This window comes from Hevea brasiliensis, chromosome 4 (assembly GCF_030052815.1).
Source record: "Hevea brasiliensis isolate MT/VB/25A 57/8 chromosome 4, ASM3005281v1, whole genome shotgun sequence".
In the NCBI taxonomy this organism is placed as follows: Eukaryota; Viridiplantae; Streptophyta; class Magnoliopsida; order Malpighiales; family Euphorbiaceae; genus Hevea; species Hevea brasiliensis.
In genome coordinates this window covers 8557964-8577724 of record NC_079496.1, presented here as the reverse complement: position 1 = coordinate 8577724, position 19761 = coordinate 8557964, and the positions used below count along the sequence as shown (strand labels likewise).

At 34.4% G+C, this 19761-nt stretch overlaps 1 protein-coding gene across 4 annotated transcripts; it reads left to right on the top strand.

Moving 5' to 3' along the window:
• Positions 1 to 3817: 3817 nt before the first annotated feature.
• On the top strand, positions 3818 to 19761 carry LOC110662212 (protein BLISTER). 4 transcript variants are annotated; one of them, XM_058145234.1, is made up of 20 exons: positions 3818 to 4029; positions 4200 to 4323; positions 5445 to 6093; positions 6241 to 6815; positions 7996 to 8115; positions 8308 to 8373; positions 9431 to 9541; positions 9688 to 9764; positions 11011 to 11078; positions 11840 to 11953; positions 12614 to 12792; positions 13634 to 13702; positions 14582 to 14737; positions 15134 to 16816; positions 17439 to 17522; positions 17652 to 17693; positions 17791 to 17821; positions 19033 to 19068; positions 19174 to 19213; positions 19486 to 19761. In XM_058145234.1, the coding sequence occupies exons 2-14, from the start codon at positions 4258 to 4260 to the stop codon at positions 15212 to 15214; spliced, it is 2331 nt and encodes a 776-aa protein (XP_058001217.1). In that variant the 5' UTR covers positions 3818 to 4029; positions 4200 to 4257; the 3' UTR covers positions 15215 to 16816; positions 17439 to 17522; positions 17652 to 17693; positions 17791 to 17821; positions 19033 to 19068; positions 19174 to 19213; positions 19486 to 19761. The 4 variants fall into 4 exon arrangements, with proteins under 4 accessions (XP_058001217.1, XP_058001216.1, XP_058001218.1 ...); XM_058145233.1 differs by having other exon boundaries at positions 19152 to 19213; XM_058145235.1 differs by lacking the exon at positions 17439 to 17522 and having other exon boundaries at positions 19152 to 19213.

The window sequence follows — 19761 nt, the reverse complement described above, 5'->3', positions numbered from 1 at the left end:
ACCAAAGAAGAATGACAATGAAATTGCAGACCTTTGTCAATGGTGCCAATAAGATAGCGAATAACTCTTTTAACTGCAGCCCAATGATTAACAGTAGGACTAGCAGAAAATTGAGCTAGCTTGTTTATAGCAAAAGCAATATTTGGCTGAGTGAGCCCAAGATACAGTAGAGAGCCAACAATTGTATGATATTCAAAGGGATTATCCAATAAGGCACTGCCATTGAGAGACAAAGAGTTACCGACAGCAAGCGGAGTAGGAACTGGTTTTGCACCAGTCATTAAAGTCCGATCAACTATGTCCTCAATATACTTCCGTTGAGAAAGAAACAAACCATGATCAGTTCTAACAACCTTCACACCCAGAAAGTAATTCAAAGAGCCAAGATCTTTGATAGAAAATCGATGCCCAAGTTTGCTGATAAACTGATTAATAAACTTAATATCATTACCTGTAACAATGAGATCATCAACATAGACCAAATAGAGAGTAACACCAGCAGTGGAGCAAATAAATAAGCAATGATCTGAATTGGACATTTTAAAACCCAAAGAGAATAAATAATCTCGTAATTTTGAGTACCAAGCCTGAGGTGCCTGCTTAAGACCAGAGATGGTCTTGTGAAGCTTACACACATAATTGGGTCGAGAGACATCGACAAAGCCTTTAGGTTGAGCCATGAAGACATCCTCTATGAGCTGCCCGTGAAGGAACGCATTATTAACATCAAGCTACCGTAAAGGCTAATTAGCAGCCACTGCAATGGATAAGAGTGCGCGAACAGTAGTATGCTTGGCAACTAGAGAAAATGTTTCAATGTAATCAATTATAGGCCTCTGAGTGAACCCCTAAGCAACAAGCCTAGCTTTATACTTGTTAAGAGTCCCATCTAAATTTTCTTTAATTCGAAAATCCACTTAGAACCAATTAAATGCTGAGAGGAATCTAATGGAACAAGAGACCATGTTCCTTGACGCATTAAAGCATCATATTCATTCTGCATAGTAGACCTCCAGTCCGGATCATTAAGAGCTTGAGTGACTGTTCTGGGCTCTTTTTTGGTTTTGTGAAAAGGGGAAGTGTTGGTTATTTGAGTGGTTAAGCACATCTTCTGAATTGGTTTTCTAATATTGTTTTTGGCTCTTGTAAGCATGGGATGGTTATTTGTGGGAATGGAGTCACTTGACAAAGTAATTGCAGCTTCAGTGATGGGTAGGGATTGAGACTGTGTAGGAGTAGGAAAAGAAGTTGGTGGTGAATCTACAAAAGAGGAAACAACATACGGGGAAGAAAGCAAATTAGTGCTCATACCTGATAAATGCTTAGTTGTATTAGAAGAATTATTAATGCTGCTGGGCACCACAGTAGATGGTGAAGGAGTGGAGGAGCTGGCCAGAACAGGTGGTATCAAATGAGAAAGAGGCAGCACATAGTGAGGAACCCAATCTTACACAACATTCTCATGGACCCGAGGTTGAAAACATGAAAACTGAGCAAATGGAAACTGATCCTCAACAAAGTCCACGTGACAAGAGACAAAAATTTTAGAGGAAGAGGGATCCAGACACAAGTAGGAACTCTGATTTTGAGAGTAACCCAAGAAGACACACGGCCTTGAGCGCGGCTCTAATTTGTGTTTGGAGTATGGCCGGAGCCAAGGGAAATATAGACAGTCGAACACATGTTATTTTTGATAATTGGGTAAAGACCCAAAGATGCGCAAATATCGTGAGTCATTATTTAAAATAGGTGTGGGCATACGATTTATAAGATAACGGCAGTCTGAAATGCATAGGACCGGTAAGAGAGAGGCAATTTTGCATTATGCAACAGGGTAAGTCCTGTTTCTACGATATGTCGGTGACGGCGTTCTGCCATACCATTATGTTTAGGAGTGTGTGGTGGGGTAAGGAAATGGGAAATGCCATGTGAAGAAAGAAAATCACGTAGATGAATGAATTCACCCCCATTATCAGAATATAGAGAAATAATTTGACGATTGAAGAATTTTTCAATAGTGGCTTTAAATTTTGGAAAAATAGGAGAAACATCAGACTTGGCCTTTAATGGATATAACCACACATATTTAGTGAAATGATCAACAAAAATTAGGTAGTATTTGTAACCATTGACATCAGAAAGAGGAGCAGGTCCCCACACATCGAAATAAATAAATTTCAAAGGGGATTTTGATTTTATTGAAGACTGACCAAAAGATAGTTTGTGCAATTTATTGCATTTACAAGTACTGCAAACAAAATTGAATGACATAGAAGGAACAAACACTTCTAAGAATTTCAAAACTCGACGGACAATAGGGGACGATGGATGACCAAGCCGACAGTGCCAAAGAGAGAAATTAGACAACTTTGTAGAAAGTGCAAGAGAACCTTTATTTGAGGAGAAAGAACAATGCTGAAGAGGCCACTCATAAACTCCATCCTTAGGCTTTCCCGTTACTAGAGGTGTTCTCGTGCTGAAATCCTTCACAACAAAAGAACATGGTGAGAATTCAACTAAAACATTATTGGTAGAGCATAATTGATAAACAGAAATAAAGTTCTTTTGCATGTTAGGAACATAGAAATAAGGTTCTTTTCTTGGTGGTTTGAAGCCATGGGACAAGTTGTAGGTTTAAAAGTGCTAAAACACAGAAAATTGCCAAGATTGTGCACTTGGACGAAGAATTTAAAGGAAGTTCCAGTAATCAAAGGAAACCTTCTGATTATGATAAGATGGTGGCCTACATGAGAGGCATGATGGAGAAGTATGCTAACAATAAACATGGACTACTAGTGAGATTTAGCTGTAATGCTGTGAAGTTAAAATTTCAATCAAAGCCAGTTAAACACAAACATCACAATTCATGGAATCCCACTCGTCCACATGCTAGTCGAACATACTTGCGTTATCAAAATAACATGAACAATTTGTTTTTTTTTTTTTTTTTGGTTGCATATAAAATAAGTCAACAACTTCAGTATCAATATTAAACTATATAATTAGGAGAATTTAACAAGCTACTCTAATGTCATGCAAAAATCAATTCAGAAGTCCCAACAATACACCATTCTTTTCCATATAATTAACTTAAATAGAACAGTTATTTAATACAAATGTTAAATATATAATGGATACAAATAAATATATAAAAAATGGTTAAAGGTAATTTTTGGCAAATATCAAAATTTTCATTTGAGTTGAATTTTTATTTAATCATTGATTAATGGAAAATTAGCTATGTTTTAAGTAGAATAATTATTTATTAATGAATTTAAATATTAACAACTAAATTATTAAATTTTTAAACAGCATAAATAAATTTATGAAATTTGCTTAATGTCACAAACATTTTATAAAATATTACAAAATTTGATTTACGTATAATAATTTTTCTTATAAAAAATATGATTTAATCCACTCTGATTGAAGTTCTTTAAATAGAGCTATGATTTATATTCAAGAAAAAAAAATAGAATATGGGAAAGAAAATAAAAACTTCCCAAAATAAAAATGGATAGCTAAGATGTAACGAAAATCAGAAGATTATAATATATTTTTAATATTTATTTTTTTTTATAAAAATATAAATATTTTTATAATATAAAATATAAAACTTACATAATTATAAAAATGTATATAATTATGAAATATGTCTGTAATGTAATTAATAATCTAATATCAGAATTATTACAAAATTTTCTCATTTTCTTGACATTAGAAAAACTAAAATTCTGAAAGAAAAAGAAAACGGTCATCGTCAGCGACCTGCAATAGGTCTACCAGATGTCATTTTTCAAACGCACCAGCAGCCGCAGGTGGTAGGTACTATAACTATACTACCCACCAAATTTAAACGAAAACCGTAAAAATTTCAAAATACAAAAGAAAATCACTAGGAGAAAAGCGAGGAGATCTGCCAGGACACCATTTTGTACACGCACGCAGCTTCATCCTCCTTCCTCCCTCCCCGATCTGATTGGACCTCGCCCTCTGCTCAGTTGCTCCATGCGATTCTAAGATTCTAGGGTTTTCCTCGTTCCCAAATTCATACATATTTCAAATTTGATTACAATTTTGCTTACCTTGGAAACCTGATATGTATTTGATTCCAAACTCTTGGGTTTCTCTTTGGGATTTTTGATATCTATTGGTGAGGTGTTCCCTTCTTTTTTTTTTTTTTTTTTTTTTTTGAGTAGGTGTTTTAATTGGATGAGATTTGAGGGTGTTATTTTTATTGGAGATTTGGAGGGTTAAATGGCATCAGCTCAGGTTTTGCCAAGCTCACGAAAACAGGAGCATCTTGAAGCCGGAAAGCGACGGGTATGCGTATTTACTTGATCGGTTTCGTGAAAATTGTGATATAATCATTTATCCGCATGAAATGTGTTAGGATTCTCATACGTGAAGATGAATTCCCGACAACTAAACTGTTTGCAGTTCAAATTTGGTAATGGGTGCCGTAATTGGTTTTGTTCTTGTAAAGTTATGGTTGTAATGTATTTGATTTTGGCGGAAATGAGAGAATGGTTAGTTTCTTTACTTGGTAATGGTCTTTGTCGAATAAGTACTGACTTTGTAATGCTGGATTTGCTTCTGCCATCAGAGTGGAGTTATTTAATTTTTATGAGTGTAGAGGTTATTGGACAAATGTATTTTGTTGTTTTAAGCATCTACTGTGGTGAGTTTTGGCAGGGTTGCATCAAGTATGTGAAATGGAATTAGGGTGCCATGCCCTTTGACTCCAGAACTTTTCGTTTTCTATGTATGTGGGACAACGACCCAGACAAGCCGAATTACCAAGTCAATGAAGGAATACTGAACATCATGTTTTTAATTTTCTGACTAAGAGTGAGATAATGATGTGGTTTTCTAGGCCTCCAATATGATACTAGACCACGATTATCATGATTCTTTGGTTAACAGATAATCATTAAAATCCATCATACGGTGTATGTAACCTCTGTATTGACATTTAACATCGACATTTTTCACATGTCAGAAAATCATTAACTGTAAATGTCTATGGAGATGTGTTACTGTTGATTGTGGTTTATTAACTGTAAATATATTCCGATATGTAACCTTTTTTAGCTGCTTTGGTGGTCATAATCTCAGGTAGTGCAATGTGGATTTTTAGCTTGAGAGCAAGTAGTTTATACGATAGTACTGCGAATTGAGGAATATATTCAATCTCCTTTTGGGGCTGTGCCTTGTTTAGTGGTCTTTGATGACTCTTCTCAGATTTAGCAGCTGCATTTGTTTACAACATTTGCATTTATCTGCATTGCTACTAATCCCCCCCCTTTTTTTTTAAATTAGGTTGTTTTTTATGAGTAAAATACATGAAAAACATCAGTGGGAAATGTGATTCACCCTTTATTTCTTTTTCTAAAATTTAAATTTTCTTGATTTATATTTTTTGTCCTTTTGTTTTCTTCCAGCTGGAAGAGTTCCGTAGGAAAAAAGCAGCAGATAGAGCTAAAAAAGGTCCAGACATCAGTCAATCTATTGCTTCTGATGTTAGCATAGATCAGAAACAACCTTTAGAGGCTGAACGTGTAAGGCTTACAGATTCTGATAGAGCTGGTACATCTGATGGACCTGGCAGAACTATTGAACCTTACAATGGAATTATCAATAATGACAGCAACATAATTAATGTTACCTCAAAAGCTGGGCAAAACTTTTTGAAAGATGCAAATGCTAATCCTCCATCAAAGAGTGATTCCAAGACATCTTTGGTGGATCTAGTGCTGAGACACACAAATAATCATGATTTTAAGAGATATGATGCATCAGGATTTACTGGAGCAGGTGCTAATAACAGCCCAGGGACAGATGAAGTGAGTAGTGACTCCAAAAAATATGTTGGGAGCCAAGGCAGAATGCCATATGAGAAATTGGCTGACCATTCTATTGATCCACATTCACAAGAAGGTCAAGTTTTTGAAAGCAGTTCTAATCAATGTACTCCATTCCAGTCAACAGAAAACAATAGTCTTTTAAAGGATTATGCATTTACCTCACCTCAAAATTCTGCCTCTCAACTGAAAATTAAGAGCAGTTATCCCAGCACACCGGCCACTGGTGGTATGCTCCCTCCTACTTTAATGTAATTTTATCTGTCTGGTTTCTCATTTTTTACCCGTTAATATGACAAGGTTATGAGTTTGTACTGCCTATGATCATTTATCTGGGAGAGGTGTTAAGCATCTCTATTTGTTTGGGGCATTGCAGTGGACTTTATTCAACCTAGTAACAACTTGAGAGAGTCCAGTCTTGAGGTTGAGCGAGACACACATGGTGGCATGCACTTCAATGGCTCCTTGAATTCAGATTTTGGTGAAAGAAATTTTAGTAGCTTACCTGATAGTTTTCCTACTGTGTATGGTAGAGATGTGCAAACATCCGAATCAATTGGTTTCAATTCAGATACCAGGAGCTCCACAAATCATGTTCAACTATTTTCAGGAACATCTGAACCTAATTCTAGGAGATCTCGTCCATCCTTCCTTGATTCACTTAATGTTCCTAGAGCTCCTTCAACGAATTCTTTCCAAAGTACTGATTCTCAGAAGGAGTCGTTTATGCTTAGTACCTTGACATCAGATGGCTTGGATGATCTAGGATCCTCTGCCTTTCATAAGCCATCAGTGGACACTGAAACTGTGGGACAGCATTTCATGAAATTTTCCATGTCCTCCAGCAATGGGTTTGATCTAATGACATCAAATGTTAATGAGAATAGCTTGGAGAGAAAGCATGATTTATATGCATCTAAACCAAATGAAGACTTTGTTGCTTTAGAACAGGTATTTATTTTTCAGTGGAGCGGTTTTCATTGAACTGGTACTTGCTTTGGTTCGTCCTTTATTTTCATTGATTTCTGATTTATCCATTGGCAATAAAATGCCATCAGGGTTTTTGAATTTGAAACTTACTAACTAATTAGTTATATTGGAGTTGATATTTACATGTGCGGCATGGAATGAGTCGCTCTGAAGATTGCATTTTGTATCTTTTGAAATTTTAGCCAAATGGAATAATACCTAGAATTATCATTATATAGTGTACTCTGTGAGGGGAGGGATGGGGAAGCATATGTACTGTTATAACAAAGTAATGAAGGTTTCATGTGTGAGATCTTATCATCTTTTATGGCTTGAGGAGTCAGGACTTTCATCCTTATGGTCAGAATAGCAACATTGGCATATCAGGGATACAATAGTAGGTCATTGGAATATACTGTGACTTTGGATCACCTTGTTAATGATCTTTTTGATAATACACATCTCCAATCTTGCCTTACTTGCAACAAGACTTGGAGAAAAGATCAATGAGACTCCAAAAAAGCATTAAAGGGCAGCTTTTGAGTCCACTTATCTTTTACCATGCCATGGGTGTTTACTATAGCTAAGGTGGCAGAGTTGGGTGGTATAGCTGCATAGCTTATCTAGTTCACCTAACACTTGATTATGTTTACATCTTTGAAATTTGCATGCTCTGCATGGTTATTTAAGTGGTTGTTGGACATGCTTTGTCCTGTTACAAACAAAGTTAATGTGGAATTTTGATTGGGGACTATTGATTATATGCGTTATGTTCATGTTGTATATGAGCCATTTGATTTTTTTCCTGTTTCCTCTATAGGGAGTGGGTGCATGGATTTGGAGGGTTGGTGTTGGTCCTTCTGATATTGTATTCTTGAGGTTATGCACTTATGTTTGCCCATCCAGGGCTTTCTGATGCTGTTGAAAGGTTTTGAAACTAGTGCATGAAGCATTATCGAAGAATATTTTCTAAATGCCTTGAAGAGTTCAAATGTTATGGCCTTCTATACAGAAAGCTAAACAGCACTTTTACATGTTTTCACGCATTTCTATTTGTTATGATCACTTTATGTGTATTACTGTATTGGTTGTTGCTATCTTTATGAGTTTGTTGCATTGGATTCCTGCCTCTACTGCCATTAAAATTGTTTCTCTTGTGCAGCATATTGAAGACTTGACACAAGAAAAATTCTCTTTGCAACGAGCTCTTGAAGCTTCCCGTGCCTTGGCAGAGTCCCTGGCTGCTGAAAACTCATCATTGACAGATAATTATAACCAACAGGTAGGCTTCCGAAATGAGATTCTCGTGGCATTATGGCTGCATATTTTGATAGTTAAAGAGGATGATAACAGTCCTTGGCTTGGTTAATCATTCAGCCTATCATGTGATACTTCTTAATTTCATTATAACTCTGTTTTTATTTATTTTTCTTTTTTGTTTGCTTGTTTGCATATCCATTCAACTTTTCACCAGAGAACTGTTGTCAACCAACTAAAATCTGACATGGAGATATTGCAGGAGGAAATCAAGGCTCATTTGGTCAGTTGTAATTGTCTCCTAGTCCTACTTGCTATTTTTTGTGTGTATGTTACTTGTTAGAGAAGTTACCTTTCAGGATTACATATGTTAAGATTCCAATTTTTTTAATGAATCTATTGGATTTAATATGGGAAGTTGTGATATAAATGATGCCTGCTATCTACATTCATACTAAAATGATCTTGAAACTGCTTAAGTGCAGCACCTGATGGTGATGGCCATGGTTGCCTCTATGTCTGGCATTATGGTTCTCTAGCTCATTTGAGTGATGGAATGAGTTGCAATTTGGTATATTCTTAATCCTCAGCTGAGCTAAGCATAACTCTTCAATTCAATGAAAGTTCAGTGCTCTTAAGTTGGATACCAAACATTCCAATAGCCAGTTTGGTGGAGAGTGTTCATTCTTGTCCTGCTGTGATAAAATTCTTTAAGATTGAATTTATAATTTTTAGGATTTCTGAAATGAAAAAGGAGAACTCAAATTGCTGTCAAACATTTGCAATCGTGTTCTACCGTTATAGTTGTTTCCATTGTCTAATCTGTGGACTATAACAGTTATCCTCTTTAAAAGGTTATAAGCCAATTTTGAGAACAATTTCATTGTTCAATTTGGTTGTCACTGGTCATCTGGTCATTTCATGGTCCCTGATGACCATTGTTATCCATTTATCATCACTGTTGCTTATCAAAAATCACTTCTAGTTGTAACAGATCCACACTAGTGGGACCCATGTTTGTCACCTCTATGATGTTTGAGGTTGACTTGGAGAAGAATGTGTAGGGCCAAGGAGATAAGGAAAAAAGTTCAGGGTGTTACTTGGTGGTAGAGCTAAATGTGTTTATTTTCACTTCAACTGTTGGTGGCAATACTTGTTAGGTGGGCAATGCTAAACACTGAGGGTAGGAGCAAAGGAGATTATCACTGTATTCATGTGTGCAATAATTTGTTTTTTGATATGCATATCATCAAAACAACAGGGATAAATGGGCTGACACTAACCATTCACTATTAATGTGGTCACCTACATTTTGATTGTTGTATGCCATTGGTTAACAGGCGGAGCTTGATTCTGTCAAAATGGAATATGCAAATGCAAAACTTGAGTGCAATGCTGCTGATGAACGCGGAAAGATTTTGGCTTCTGAGGTTATTGGTTTGGAAGAGAAGGTAGTGAATTTTTTTGGTATGCTTGTTTCTTTTTCTTCTTCATTGCCTGATAACAGTTCCATGCCATTGTCTTCTCTGTAAGCATTTTGTGGACTTTCTAGATTCTGAGGTTAATGTTGAAATGATATTGTAACTGATTTATGTAGGCTCTCAGACTAAGGTCTAGTGAACTAAAGCTGGAGAGGCAATTGGAGGACTCACATGCTGAAATTGCTTCATACAAGTATGCTTTTCCTTCTATTTGACTGAAAATGGGGAATTTATGATGTACATTTTCCTTATAACTTGATTTTCTTGTACTCTTACACTATGTTCATGTTAGTGTATGTACATGGGTCGTTTCAATTTTTGATGCAAGGTATGTCTTGGGGATGCTGTTGCAGGTTCTTCTTAGTTGAAAGCTTTGGCTAAAAGCTATTCTTGGGTGCTTTTGGGATGTTGTGAGTCAGTGTATCCCAAAAGCTGCTTCCGTAATGCATATGGCCACAGTAGCCCAAAAGCACCATCAAAGAAGGCTTTGACTGCTTTTTGGCTGAAGCATCCAACCATGTGCTTGGGCAAAAAGTAGCAGCGATGACATCCTTAAACTGATCCATACAGAAGCATTTTGTTTAACCGTACATTGTTGGTTTACATGCATTTAAGGGATACTGACGACTGTCTATTGCTAGAGAGACATTTTGAGAATCCAAGATAATGCAATTGCTTTAATGAAACACAAATGACTGGTTCAAGTATAGGTCATGTGAATGTCTGTAATGCCCACTGAATGGAGTGTTTTTCTGAAGAAATGGAAAGGCTTTCTTTCCTTCCACATGGGCAAAAAGGCAGAGGCCAACAGATATTTACTTATTTTAAAATTTCTTCTACTTGGCAGAGAAGCTGTGGATGGCTTTTCCTAGGAAGGACCATAACACGAGCTATTATTTCAAGCTTGAAGAGTGCACTCCTATTGTTAAACTCTATTATTATTGTTGTTGTTATCATTACTAGTATTACTACTATTAGTATATTGGTAATAGCATTAGACTTGAAAATTATTGCTTTTTGATTGTGACTGGACCAAGGAGTGAAGACTGTTTGAGGGTACTTCCTGTTAGGGGTCTTGGAAGTGAAGGCTGTTGCCCTGGTTAAACTAGGGTAGATTCTACATGCTACATATTTTTTCTTCTCCTCCCTCCCCCTTCTTCATTTGCTTTCATTTTTATTTTAGTTCTGCGTGCTTGTAACTGCTAGGTATTAATGCTTTATTTGTTGTACAGAGGCTCTTTTGTTCTAAATTTTGGAGTTAGATTAATGCTTTATCCTAAATAATGGCAACAAGAAAAGTGGAACTGCCTTTTTAATTTATTACTCAAAATTTTATATTCTCTTTTCATTAGGTGATTATATTTCAATTACTTTTGTTTTTGTGACTGTGATCTTAAGTTTAAGGACGTCCAACAATTATAACCCGTACTATTTTGCAGAAAGAAAATGTCCAGCCTAGAGAAAGATCGTCAGGACTTGCAATCAACAATTGATGCTCTTCAAGAAGGTATATATTTATATATGCATGGCCTTCTAACCTTGTATTATATACTGTAACCAGTATCTAGTGTGTATATTTTGGTTGGATGGGGAGCACATGTGTGAACAGGCATGTGCATTCTAGAGTGGGCACATTTATGTGTATTAGATTAATAATGCAACGAGATAGGACTACTTGTTTAGAGAGGGAAATCAGTAATCCTGTCTAAATTTTATCCTGGATACATTGAAAGGCCTCTGTAATATTAGTGAAGAGCCCAGGAAATGGGGCTTACTTCTCAGTGATTTACTTTCTAAGAAATCCAAATAAGTACCATGGTACTAAAAATAGACTATTGAATGATAAACATCCATCTACTTCCCAATTCCAACCAAAATCTGTACTTATGCCCAATAATCTATTATTTTGTAGCAGTCAGCTTGTCTTTTCAGGACATTTCTTTAATTCTGATTAAATCCATATGAATTAGAAAAATGATTTTTTTTTTTATTGATGTTCTTGAAACTGGTAAATAAACTGTTTGATTATTTTAAAAAGTAGTTAGTTTTCATTTAGATTGCGTCATTTGCTTGTTTAAGTACCAATATATCTAATAATTTGAAATAAAATGTGCAAAACCATTTTTCATAGTACCAAAATGCCCTGTATATTTCTTTAGGAATGAATTTTCAACTAATTTAATCATGAATGAAAGGATTAATTATTTAATAGTTATCACATATGCTTTTATTGTTTTTGTGTAATTTACTGTCATTTTCACAATACAGAGAAGAAACTATTGCAATCTAAGTTGCGGAAAACTTCAACAAGCAGAAATTCTATTGATGTTGACAAGAGTTCCGGTAATAAAAAGGATGTGTCAACATCTACTGCAGATTTAGGTAAGAATTTCTAATTTGTTTCATGGTACTGTAAACACATGTTTTAGGCAAAATTTTGGAGACCTGATTAAATGGGCTTAAATCTAAGCTTCTTGAATGTCTCCTTGAGTCTTTTTTTTCCCTTTGTAATTTTTGGACCATAAGTTTGAAGTTTAATGAAAAGAACATTCTGGAATTCAGTCAAGCTTCTGCCATCCTTAGTTGATCATAAATTTGTGGGTTTCATATTCCTTTTGAATGAGTCTAAAATAATTGTTCTTGATTCTCTTGAAACATGAACTTACTGAACTAAGATTCTGTTGTCGCTTGTAGTTTTTAAGGGCTCAGTCTGCATATAGTCCTAGATTTGAGTATATTGAAGGCATTTCAATTGTGGGATAGCTGAAGTCTCCTGATGACTTAGTGGTAATGAGTGATGTTTCTTGGTGTTGCTTGCTATTGGGGAATATATTTTCTGTTGCTTTTTTCTATGAATCTACTAGAGAGTTGTATTAACCATAGAAGACATTTTTATTGTTATTGGAAATAAAATTGAAGTTTCAGATGAAGGGTAATTCTTGACCAATATGACTTTCTGGACTGGATTGTGATTTGTTCTTTAAAGTTGGTTTTCTTACTTTCTTTTTAAGATATGGTTTCTTATTTTGATCCAAATTGCAGACGCCATCCCTTACACTTCTGACCAGGAAACAAATGATGCTACTTCACGTGTTGGAAGTGATACCCTGAGTTTTCCCATGCTATCTGAAAATGGCCAGTCAAATCTTGAAGCTTCATCTGAGTATATTCCTTCAGATCAGATGAGAATGATTGAAAACATTAATACACTAATTTCTGAGGTTTGGTCTTTTAGATTTTGTTGTTTCTTGCAATTTTATGATTTTAGTCCTTCATAATTTTCCCTTGGGTAAATTGCATCAATCGTCCCTTAACTCATAGTTATTTCATTTCAGTCGCTCAACTTTAATTTGTTAAAATAAAATCTCTTAACTTTAGTTTTGTTTCAGAAAAGTTCCTTGACTTGTAATATCAGGTTTTTAAGTTAAAAAGAATAAAATTACTCTTTTGCTCTCTTTTCCTTCTTTTTCTTTTCCTTGCCTTTATGATTAAATTAATTAATAATTATTATCAATAAAATTATTTTATTTTTCTAAATTTGTTAATAAAATTATTAATTATATATGTTATTTATTATTAATTAAAATTCAATTCGAAACGACTTGGAAAAATAATAATATAATAATAAATTTTAAATTTTAAAATAATATTTTATCAATATTTTATTTTCTATATAAAAATTAAAAAAATAAATAATAATTTATAGATTTATTTTGATTAAATATCAATTTAGTGTTAATTAAAAAAAAAAAAAAGAAAATGAAACTGGAAACTTGCTATTGCATATTAAAGTGACTTTTTATGAAACAAAGCTAAAGTTAAGGGATTTTATTTTAACAAATTAAAGTTGAGTGACTGAAATGAAATAACCACCTAAGTTGAGGGACGGTACAATTCACCCACTTTTCCCCTTCTTTTTAGCTGCTTCTTTCTCCTTTTTTTTTCCTTTTCCGAGGCGGGGGTGGGGGAAACAAATAAGAAAGGACTTCTGAGGTATATTACAAATATTTACAGTCAAATGGTTTTTTTTTTTTTTTCTTGACAAAGTCTTTTGTGATGCAGTTAGCATTGGAAAAGGAAGAGTTGATACAAGCTTTGTCATTTGAGTTATCTCAATGTTCTGGGCTTAAGGTAATTTTTAAGCTGTGTTGTTAGCCTACTACTCAATTGGATTTCTATGAATTTCTAGTTATAATATTTTATAGGAATACCAATGATGTAGAACCAATAAAACAAAGAAAGGAGAAAGGAATAAAATTTTCAAAATTTTTATTAATTCTCAATTGTCAATAATAATCCTAACAAGCTCTGGGAAAATGGCTAAATTACCATAGTATTTATAGACTAATAACTAATCCTACAACTATTAGGATTAAAATCCCAAAATATGAAAACGCTAAACCAATACTAACTATGAAAATATGAAACTTAATAGAATTTTTTAAATATTCCTAAATAATAATAGAATTCCTAATTGGAGACATGCTACTTCCTAATTAAATTTCCCAAGCAAGAGAAATTTAACCTTCATAATTGTAAGATGAAAAATAAATCAAAATAATTTTTAGATTTAGTTTTCCTTGACTGCATCATTCTCCCTTGTTAGAGAAAACTCGACCTCAAGTTTTGTAATGCTGAAGAATCAAGAATTGAATTTGGAGAACAAGCAACCTTATCTTCTTGAATGGTAGTAATAAGATTGAAACAAATTCTTTCTTTCACATATCCAAGAACATCTGAATAGAAAAAATCAGTCACAACTATAATTGAAAGGCTCTTCAATTCACTAGGAACCAAAAAATTAGCTAAATCTTCAATTTCCATTGTCATAAAATCGAGTTATTTGACTAAATTAGGATATTGCTAAGATATATGAAGATGTTGGTGTTTATTATTTCTTTTTGAATAATTGGTGTTTTATTTTTTTTCTTTTTAATTTATGATATTGTTTGCTTATGTAAATAACGAGTTAGGATTAGGGCTTAGTTGTTATTGCTGTAATGAATGAAGGATTTAAATAATGAGTTGTCACGAAAGCTTGAGGCTCAGACTCAAAGATTAGAGCTTTTGACCGCTCAAAGTATGACGAATGAGAATGCCCCGTCAAGGTTACCTGATTCTGGTTCCTCACAGGAGAATACTGCATATGCAGATGAGGGTGATGAGGTATGATATCTAAGATCAGCTATTTAATATTATAATGAGCAGTTTGTAGACTTACTAATGTCAGTGGAAAGAAATATGGCCAAGTCATATTGTGTTAAATGATTATTTGAACCCCAATTAAGTGTGCTATAGAACTATTGCACTTCTCTGTTGTGTGATAAGAGAACCTATCTATTGCTTGTCCTCGGTACTTCTCTTTTGTACTCCATATTATATTGATATCCCATAATTTAGTATCAATTTTTATTTCTCTTACTTTATTATGTCAAAAGAACGAATTTAACCCAGGTCTCCTATTGCCCAGACAAACTTGGAAATATAATTTAGAAAAGAAAAAACTAGAAGGATTTGTGCACTTGACTGCTGATAGGTACATGCACTTATTTCTTGAAATAGGTGGTTGAAAGGGTTTTGGGGTGGATAATGAAGCTCTTTCCTGGAGGGCCATCAAGACGAAGAACCAGCAAACTTCTTTGACTTGCGAATCCGAGTAGCTCATCAAATGGAGATGCTCAGTTCTGGTCTCATTTCCTTGCGGCTTCCTTCCCTTTGTTTTGGCAATTCAACAGAGGTCGTAATCTGTATATTTTTTAGTTAATTTTGCACCATCATTCTTTTGTAACAGATGAAAAATTAGTGTTATTAAGAGGCCTTCCCATTTATTGGCAAATCCAGTTGTCATTGTTTTTGATAGATGACAATAAAAAAGTCCCTTGTTGCTGTAATTGCTTTTTGTTTGGACAAACAAATTTAGTGGGGAATTTGTTTGGCTATGGAAGGGGTTGATAGCACTGATACACAGAATATGAGAGACGTTTGTTAGTGTGCATTTGCTGCTTCCTTTTTTTTTTTTTTTCAGTTTGTTGTCTTTATTCATTACATTCAATGAGCACACTGCTAAGGCCCCAGACATAATAATAAATATTTTTTAAAAGGAGATTTTATAATTATTTTAGTAAATAATTAATATTGAATGAATTAATAATAATTTATTTAATTATAAAAATAATAAAATGTAAATAAAATAAGTATAGAAATTATAATGCACGTTTTCTGTAAGTTAATAATTGCCGAGTTTTAGAAACGTCGTGGCAAATTAGTTAACGCTTTGGCGCCTAGCACCAAAGCATGCCAATCAACCACCAAGCTGCGTCCCTTAGTTGGACCACAACACAGCTACGTGCTCTCTCTCTCTCTCTCTCTCTCTCTCTCTCTCTCTCTCTCTCTCTCTCTCTCTCTCTCTCTCTCTCTCTCTGTAGAATGAGTTCTGTAATCTGCAAGCTCTCACTTGCCATCGTCTCCTCTACATCTTCTACTTCTCTTTCTAAAGGTACCCAATAAGCACCTCTGTCTTTACTCTTTATCTGTATGTATCTACGAAATCTCTTATTTTGCTTGAGCTATATGGTGTAACGGATGCCAACTCCAATTCCTCAAAAAAGTCAGTGAAGCTAAGGGAGGACTGGAGGCAACGGTCCCGAACCATCCCATCTGGTGGCAAATTTCCTGCAAAGGACCATTGCAGGTTTAGGCAGACTTGCGAAGCTTATCAATCTTGGTCTTGTTTGTTTATATGTTTTCTTACTTGATTTTGTTTACTTTCTATTTTCTTTGTTGGGGCAGTCGATGTGGGTTGTGTGATACATATTAAATCGCTCATGTGAAGAATGCTTGCGCCTTTCTTGGAGATGGAATGTCTAGAATTGAATTAAGTTCTTTGTTTTTATTATATTTTTCCCGCTTTCTTTATTCGGTATACGCAGTATCAACTGTAATGTTCAGAGTTTTGAGATTTTGTAGAGGAGCTTTTTATGAGAAGTCAGTCTTAGTACTAATTTAGTGGTTTTGTTATTTAGGAACGTTCATGAAGTAGTTTGTATATCCTTTTTATTTTGCATCACCGTGTTTATCTAATGCATTTTATCGACTCTTTCATCACCCCACCCCACCCCCCCCCCCCCCCCCACAACCCCGTTGGAACCTATTGTTCATGCTAGAGGGAGGAAGATGGATTCTTTTGATGATACGTACATTGGAGTCCATGAGAAGCTGTTATACGCTCGTAAAACTAAGCCTAAGGTGTGCCTTTTTATTGTGCTATTGCTGATTTTTTTTTCACCTGAACTTGTGCTTGTAAATTGTAGGTTTGCCTATAGAAGGTATGCCTTTATACTGGTTTACACTTGTAAATTGTAGGTTACCTTCATATTTCTCTTAATTTTGACGTAAAATTGGACTATTGGATCTTCAAAAAGATATTTACTGCATCATTAACAGGACTTCAAATCTCGATTCCTGGCTATAACTGTAAATATATGCTATTACTTGAAAATTTAGATGGGATGAAAACTGTAAGAATTCAGTATATTTTCATAAAGCTGCCAGCAAGATTATTTTAGTTTTGGGAGGTCTGTAGTTTGTTCTTATTATGATGTTTTGCATTTTAATATGTCTTATCTGAGTTTTTAGAATACTACTTATTTGTAAATCTACTTGTAATTTTTTTTTGTTTTTTATTCCACTAAACATATTGTTCAAACCAAATACTTCATGTTATGTCATTGCACATGAATTTACCTTCTGCTTGGACTACTTCTGAACAATGACTAACAACCAGAATGCTTTATTTAATTTATAAAGTAGATTATTGATGCAAAGTTTTAATTTATATGTTCTCCACATAACTTTCTTGGATGGCAAGAGCTCAATGGACTGGAATAGTCACTACTAGTGCAATTGAGATGCTGAAATTTGGCATGGTTTAGGCTGTTATATGTGTACAGAGGTGGGGCTTCAATTTATGTGAAAGAAATAACTGTAGATTTTTGACTTCTTATAGCTATTGTTGATTATTTAGTTTATGAACTTTCACTGAACAACCCCCCTCCCAATCTTTTTTTTTTTTGTGGCACAGTGATCCACGTGACAGATTCTCTCCAAAGCCCGTATCAGCCAGGTTTACTATCACATCCCAATTTGGACAATGGCCTCCTCTATTTCTCAATAGTTTACTCTTTTATCCCTGAAGATCTCTTCCTTTTCTGTTGTAATAGGACGCCAGATGAAGTTTTAGCTGCTAAGGGTGTAAGGCCAACAGTATCTCCTAGTCTGAATACTCTTGCATTGATCGACTCTCTCTCTCTCTGTAATTCAGTTCGGTTTTTTATTTTAAAAAATTTCTGTCTATTCCATCTGGTTTTCTAAGAAACAAATCAGTGGAACTGAACTGAATAGTTTTTTTTTTTTTTAATTAATTGTTATTAGGTATAAAATTAGAGTTAAAGATAGGAAACATAAATGAAATTGAATCTGGAATGAGTCCAAAATAAGCTCAGAAAACAAGTGAAAGATGAAGCTCAAATCAATAAATTGAAATGAACTAAGTCAGTTTGGTTTGATTTGATTTTCTCGTTAATTCAATTTGGTTCAATTTGATTTACTCTATTAAAAATTTCAGTTTTCTAAACCAAGTCAAACAGGCTGATGCTCACCCTGACTCCAAGGGCAGGCTAGTTTCTTAATATTCTTTGTACCAGAACTGGAACTAGCTGTCTGGTCCAGTTTCAAACCAGAATTTTTCAAAATCTTTTAAATAAATTTTATTTTTATATAAACAAGTGTGTAATAAATTGTATTTATGTCTAAAACAATTTAAGAAAAATAATTTAAAACAATGTAAGGAAAATAATTTTTTTTTTAAAAATGGCATTCTCGGTCCAGTTTAAGTTTCTCCCAGCGTATTCAAAAGCGCAAAAAGTGCTCGCTAAAGCACAAAAGCCTCTAGACGAAGAGGAAAGCACTTTTACGTATGCTAAACAAAGCACATTTAGTTAAGGGCTTTTTGTGCTTAAAGCGCAAAGAGCCTCAATTTCAAAGCCACGTCGGAAGATTTTGAAACTGATTTAGATGAAAATTTTAATGGAAATGAATCTTTTATTCTGGAGATGAGGATGAAAGTGTTGAGGACTTTGATGGAAAATCTAGTGAAGATCTCTAGGCTATAACTATGAATTTGAATGCTAAAAAGTTTTAGATATTTAATGATTTCTTAAGGTTTAAATTTTATATAGAGGATTGTATTGTCTTTACATATCATATTATTAGTTAAATTTTTAATAATTTTAAGCTTCCTTCAATGAAGCAATGGAGTGATGCATTACTTTGAGTACACCATATGCTTTTAACTATCTCGGCTTCTCGTCACCACATTCGAAACCAGTCCATGGCCAGGTCTAGTTTCGGGTGGAGGGAAGAGATATATAGTGAAGATTGATACTTTGTTGTACTCTTCATAGGTCCACTTGAAGCACTTGGATGGTCGCATTGAAGAGGTAATTTTTTCCCTCTACATGATCTTGGTCCAAGTTCTATAATTTTTGTTGCTTCATCTCTTTTCCAATCTTAACTAAAGCAGGTTCCTTATTTCTGTCTACCAGCAAACGAGTTAGTTGATGTAATTGCTCCATCTTGCTATAGGTATTCCTTGTTCTTTTTACAGAGCACTATTTACACTGAATAATCAAATACTCGCATCAGTAGAAAATGTATATACAATTTGATTAATCAATTTACTTTGACGTTGCCAATGTCATATTGACTAAAGACTTTCGATAATTTTTGGCATTGTCTGTTTAGCATGAAAAACACATTTAGAAAGTAAAATTTTCGGACTTTTGCTGAGGAATAATAAACCTACAATGGCAGCAGCTGGTATTCTAACTACAAAATTTTTTGTTTTTGTTCTGCAGCTGTTTTGATTACACAAATGCTTTAGCAGTGGGCTTCTATCAACTTACTTCAAACATTTCATTTTTTCTGATTTATTTAATCTATTTCTAGCCCCTTGCCCCCTCTCTCTCGCAGATGGCTTGCACCGTTGTAACAATTAGTAACTTGCACATGTAGAATTAGGTTATGTGAGCAACTGTTCTGCAACAAAGATTACTTGCAAGAGCACAGAAAGATACCTGTTAAGACATACCTGGATTTCAATCCCATTATAATACAAGATTTTTCGTTGGTAA

Excerpts from the sequence above, each read along its gene's own strand:
- LOC110662212 (XM_058145235.1), top strand. The coding sequence starts at position 4,258 with ATGGCATCAGCTCAGGTTTTGCCAAGCTCACGAAAACAGGAGCATCTT. Across the intron at positions 9,542-9,687 it reads TTATTGGTTTGGAAGAGAAG|GCTCTCAGACTAAGGTCTAG; the intron begins GTAGTGAATTTT and ends TGATTTATGTAG. Across the intron at positions 12,793-13,633 it reads TTAATACACTAATTTCTGAG|TTAGCATTGGAAAAGGAAGA; the intron begins GTTTGGTCTTTT and ends TTTGTGATGCAG.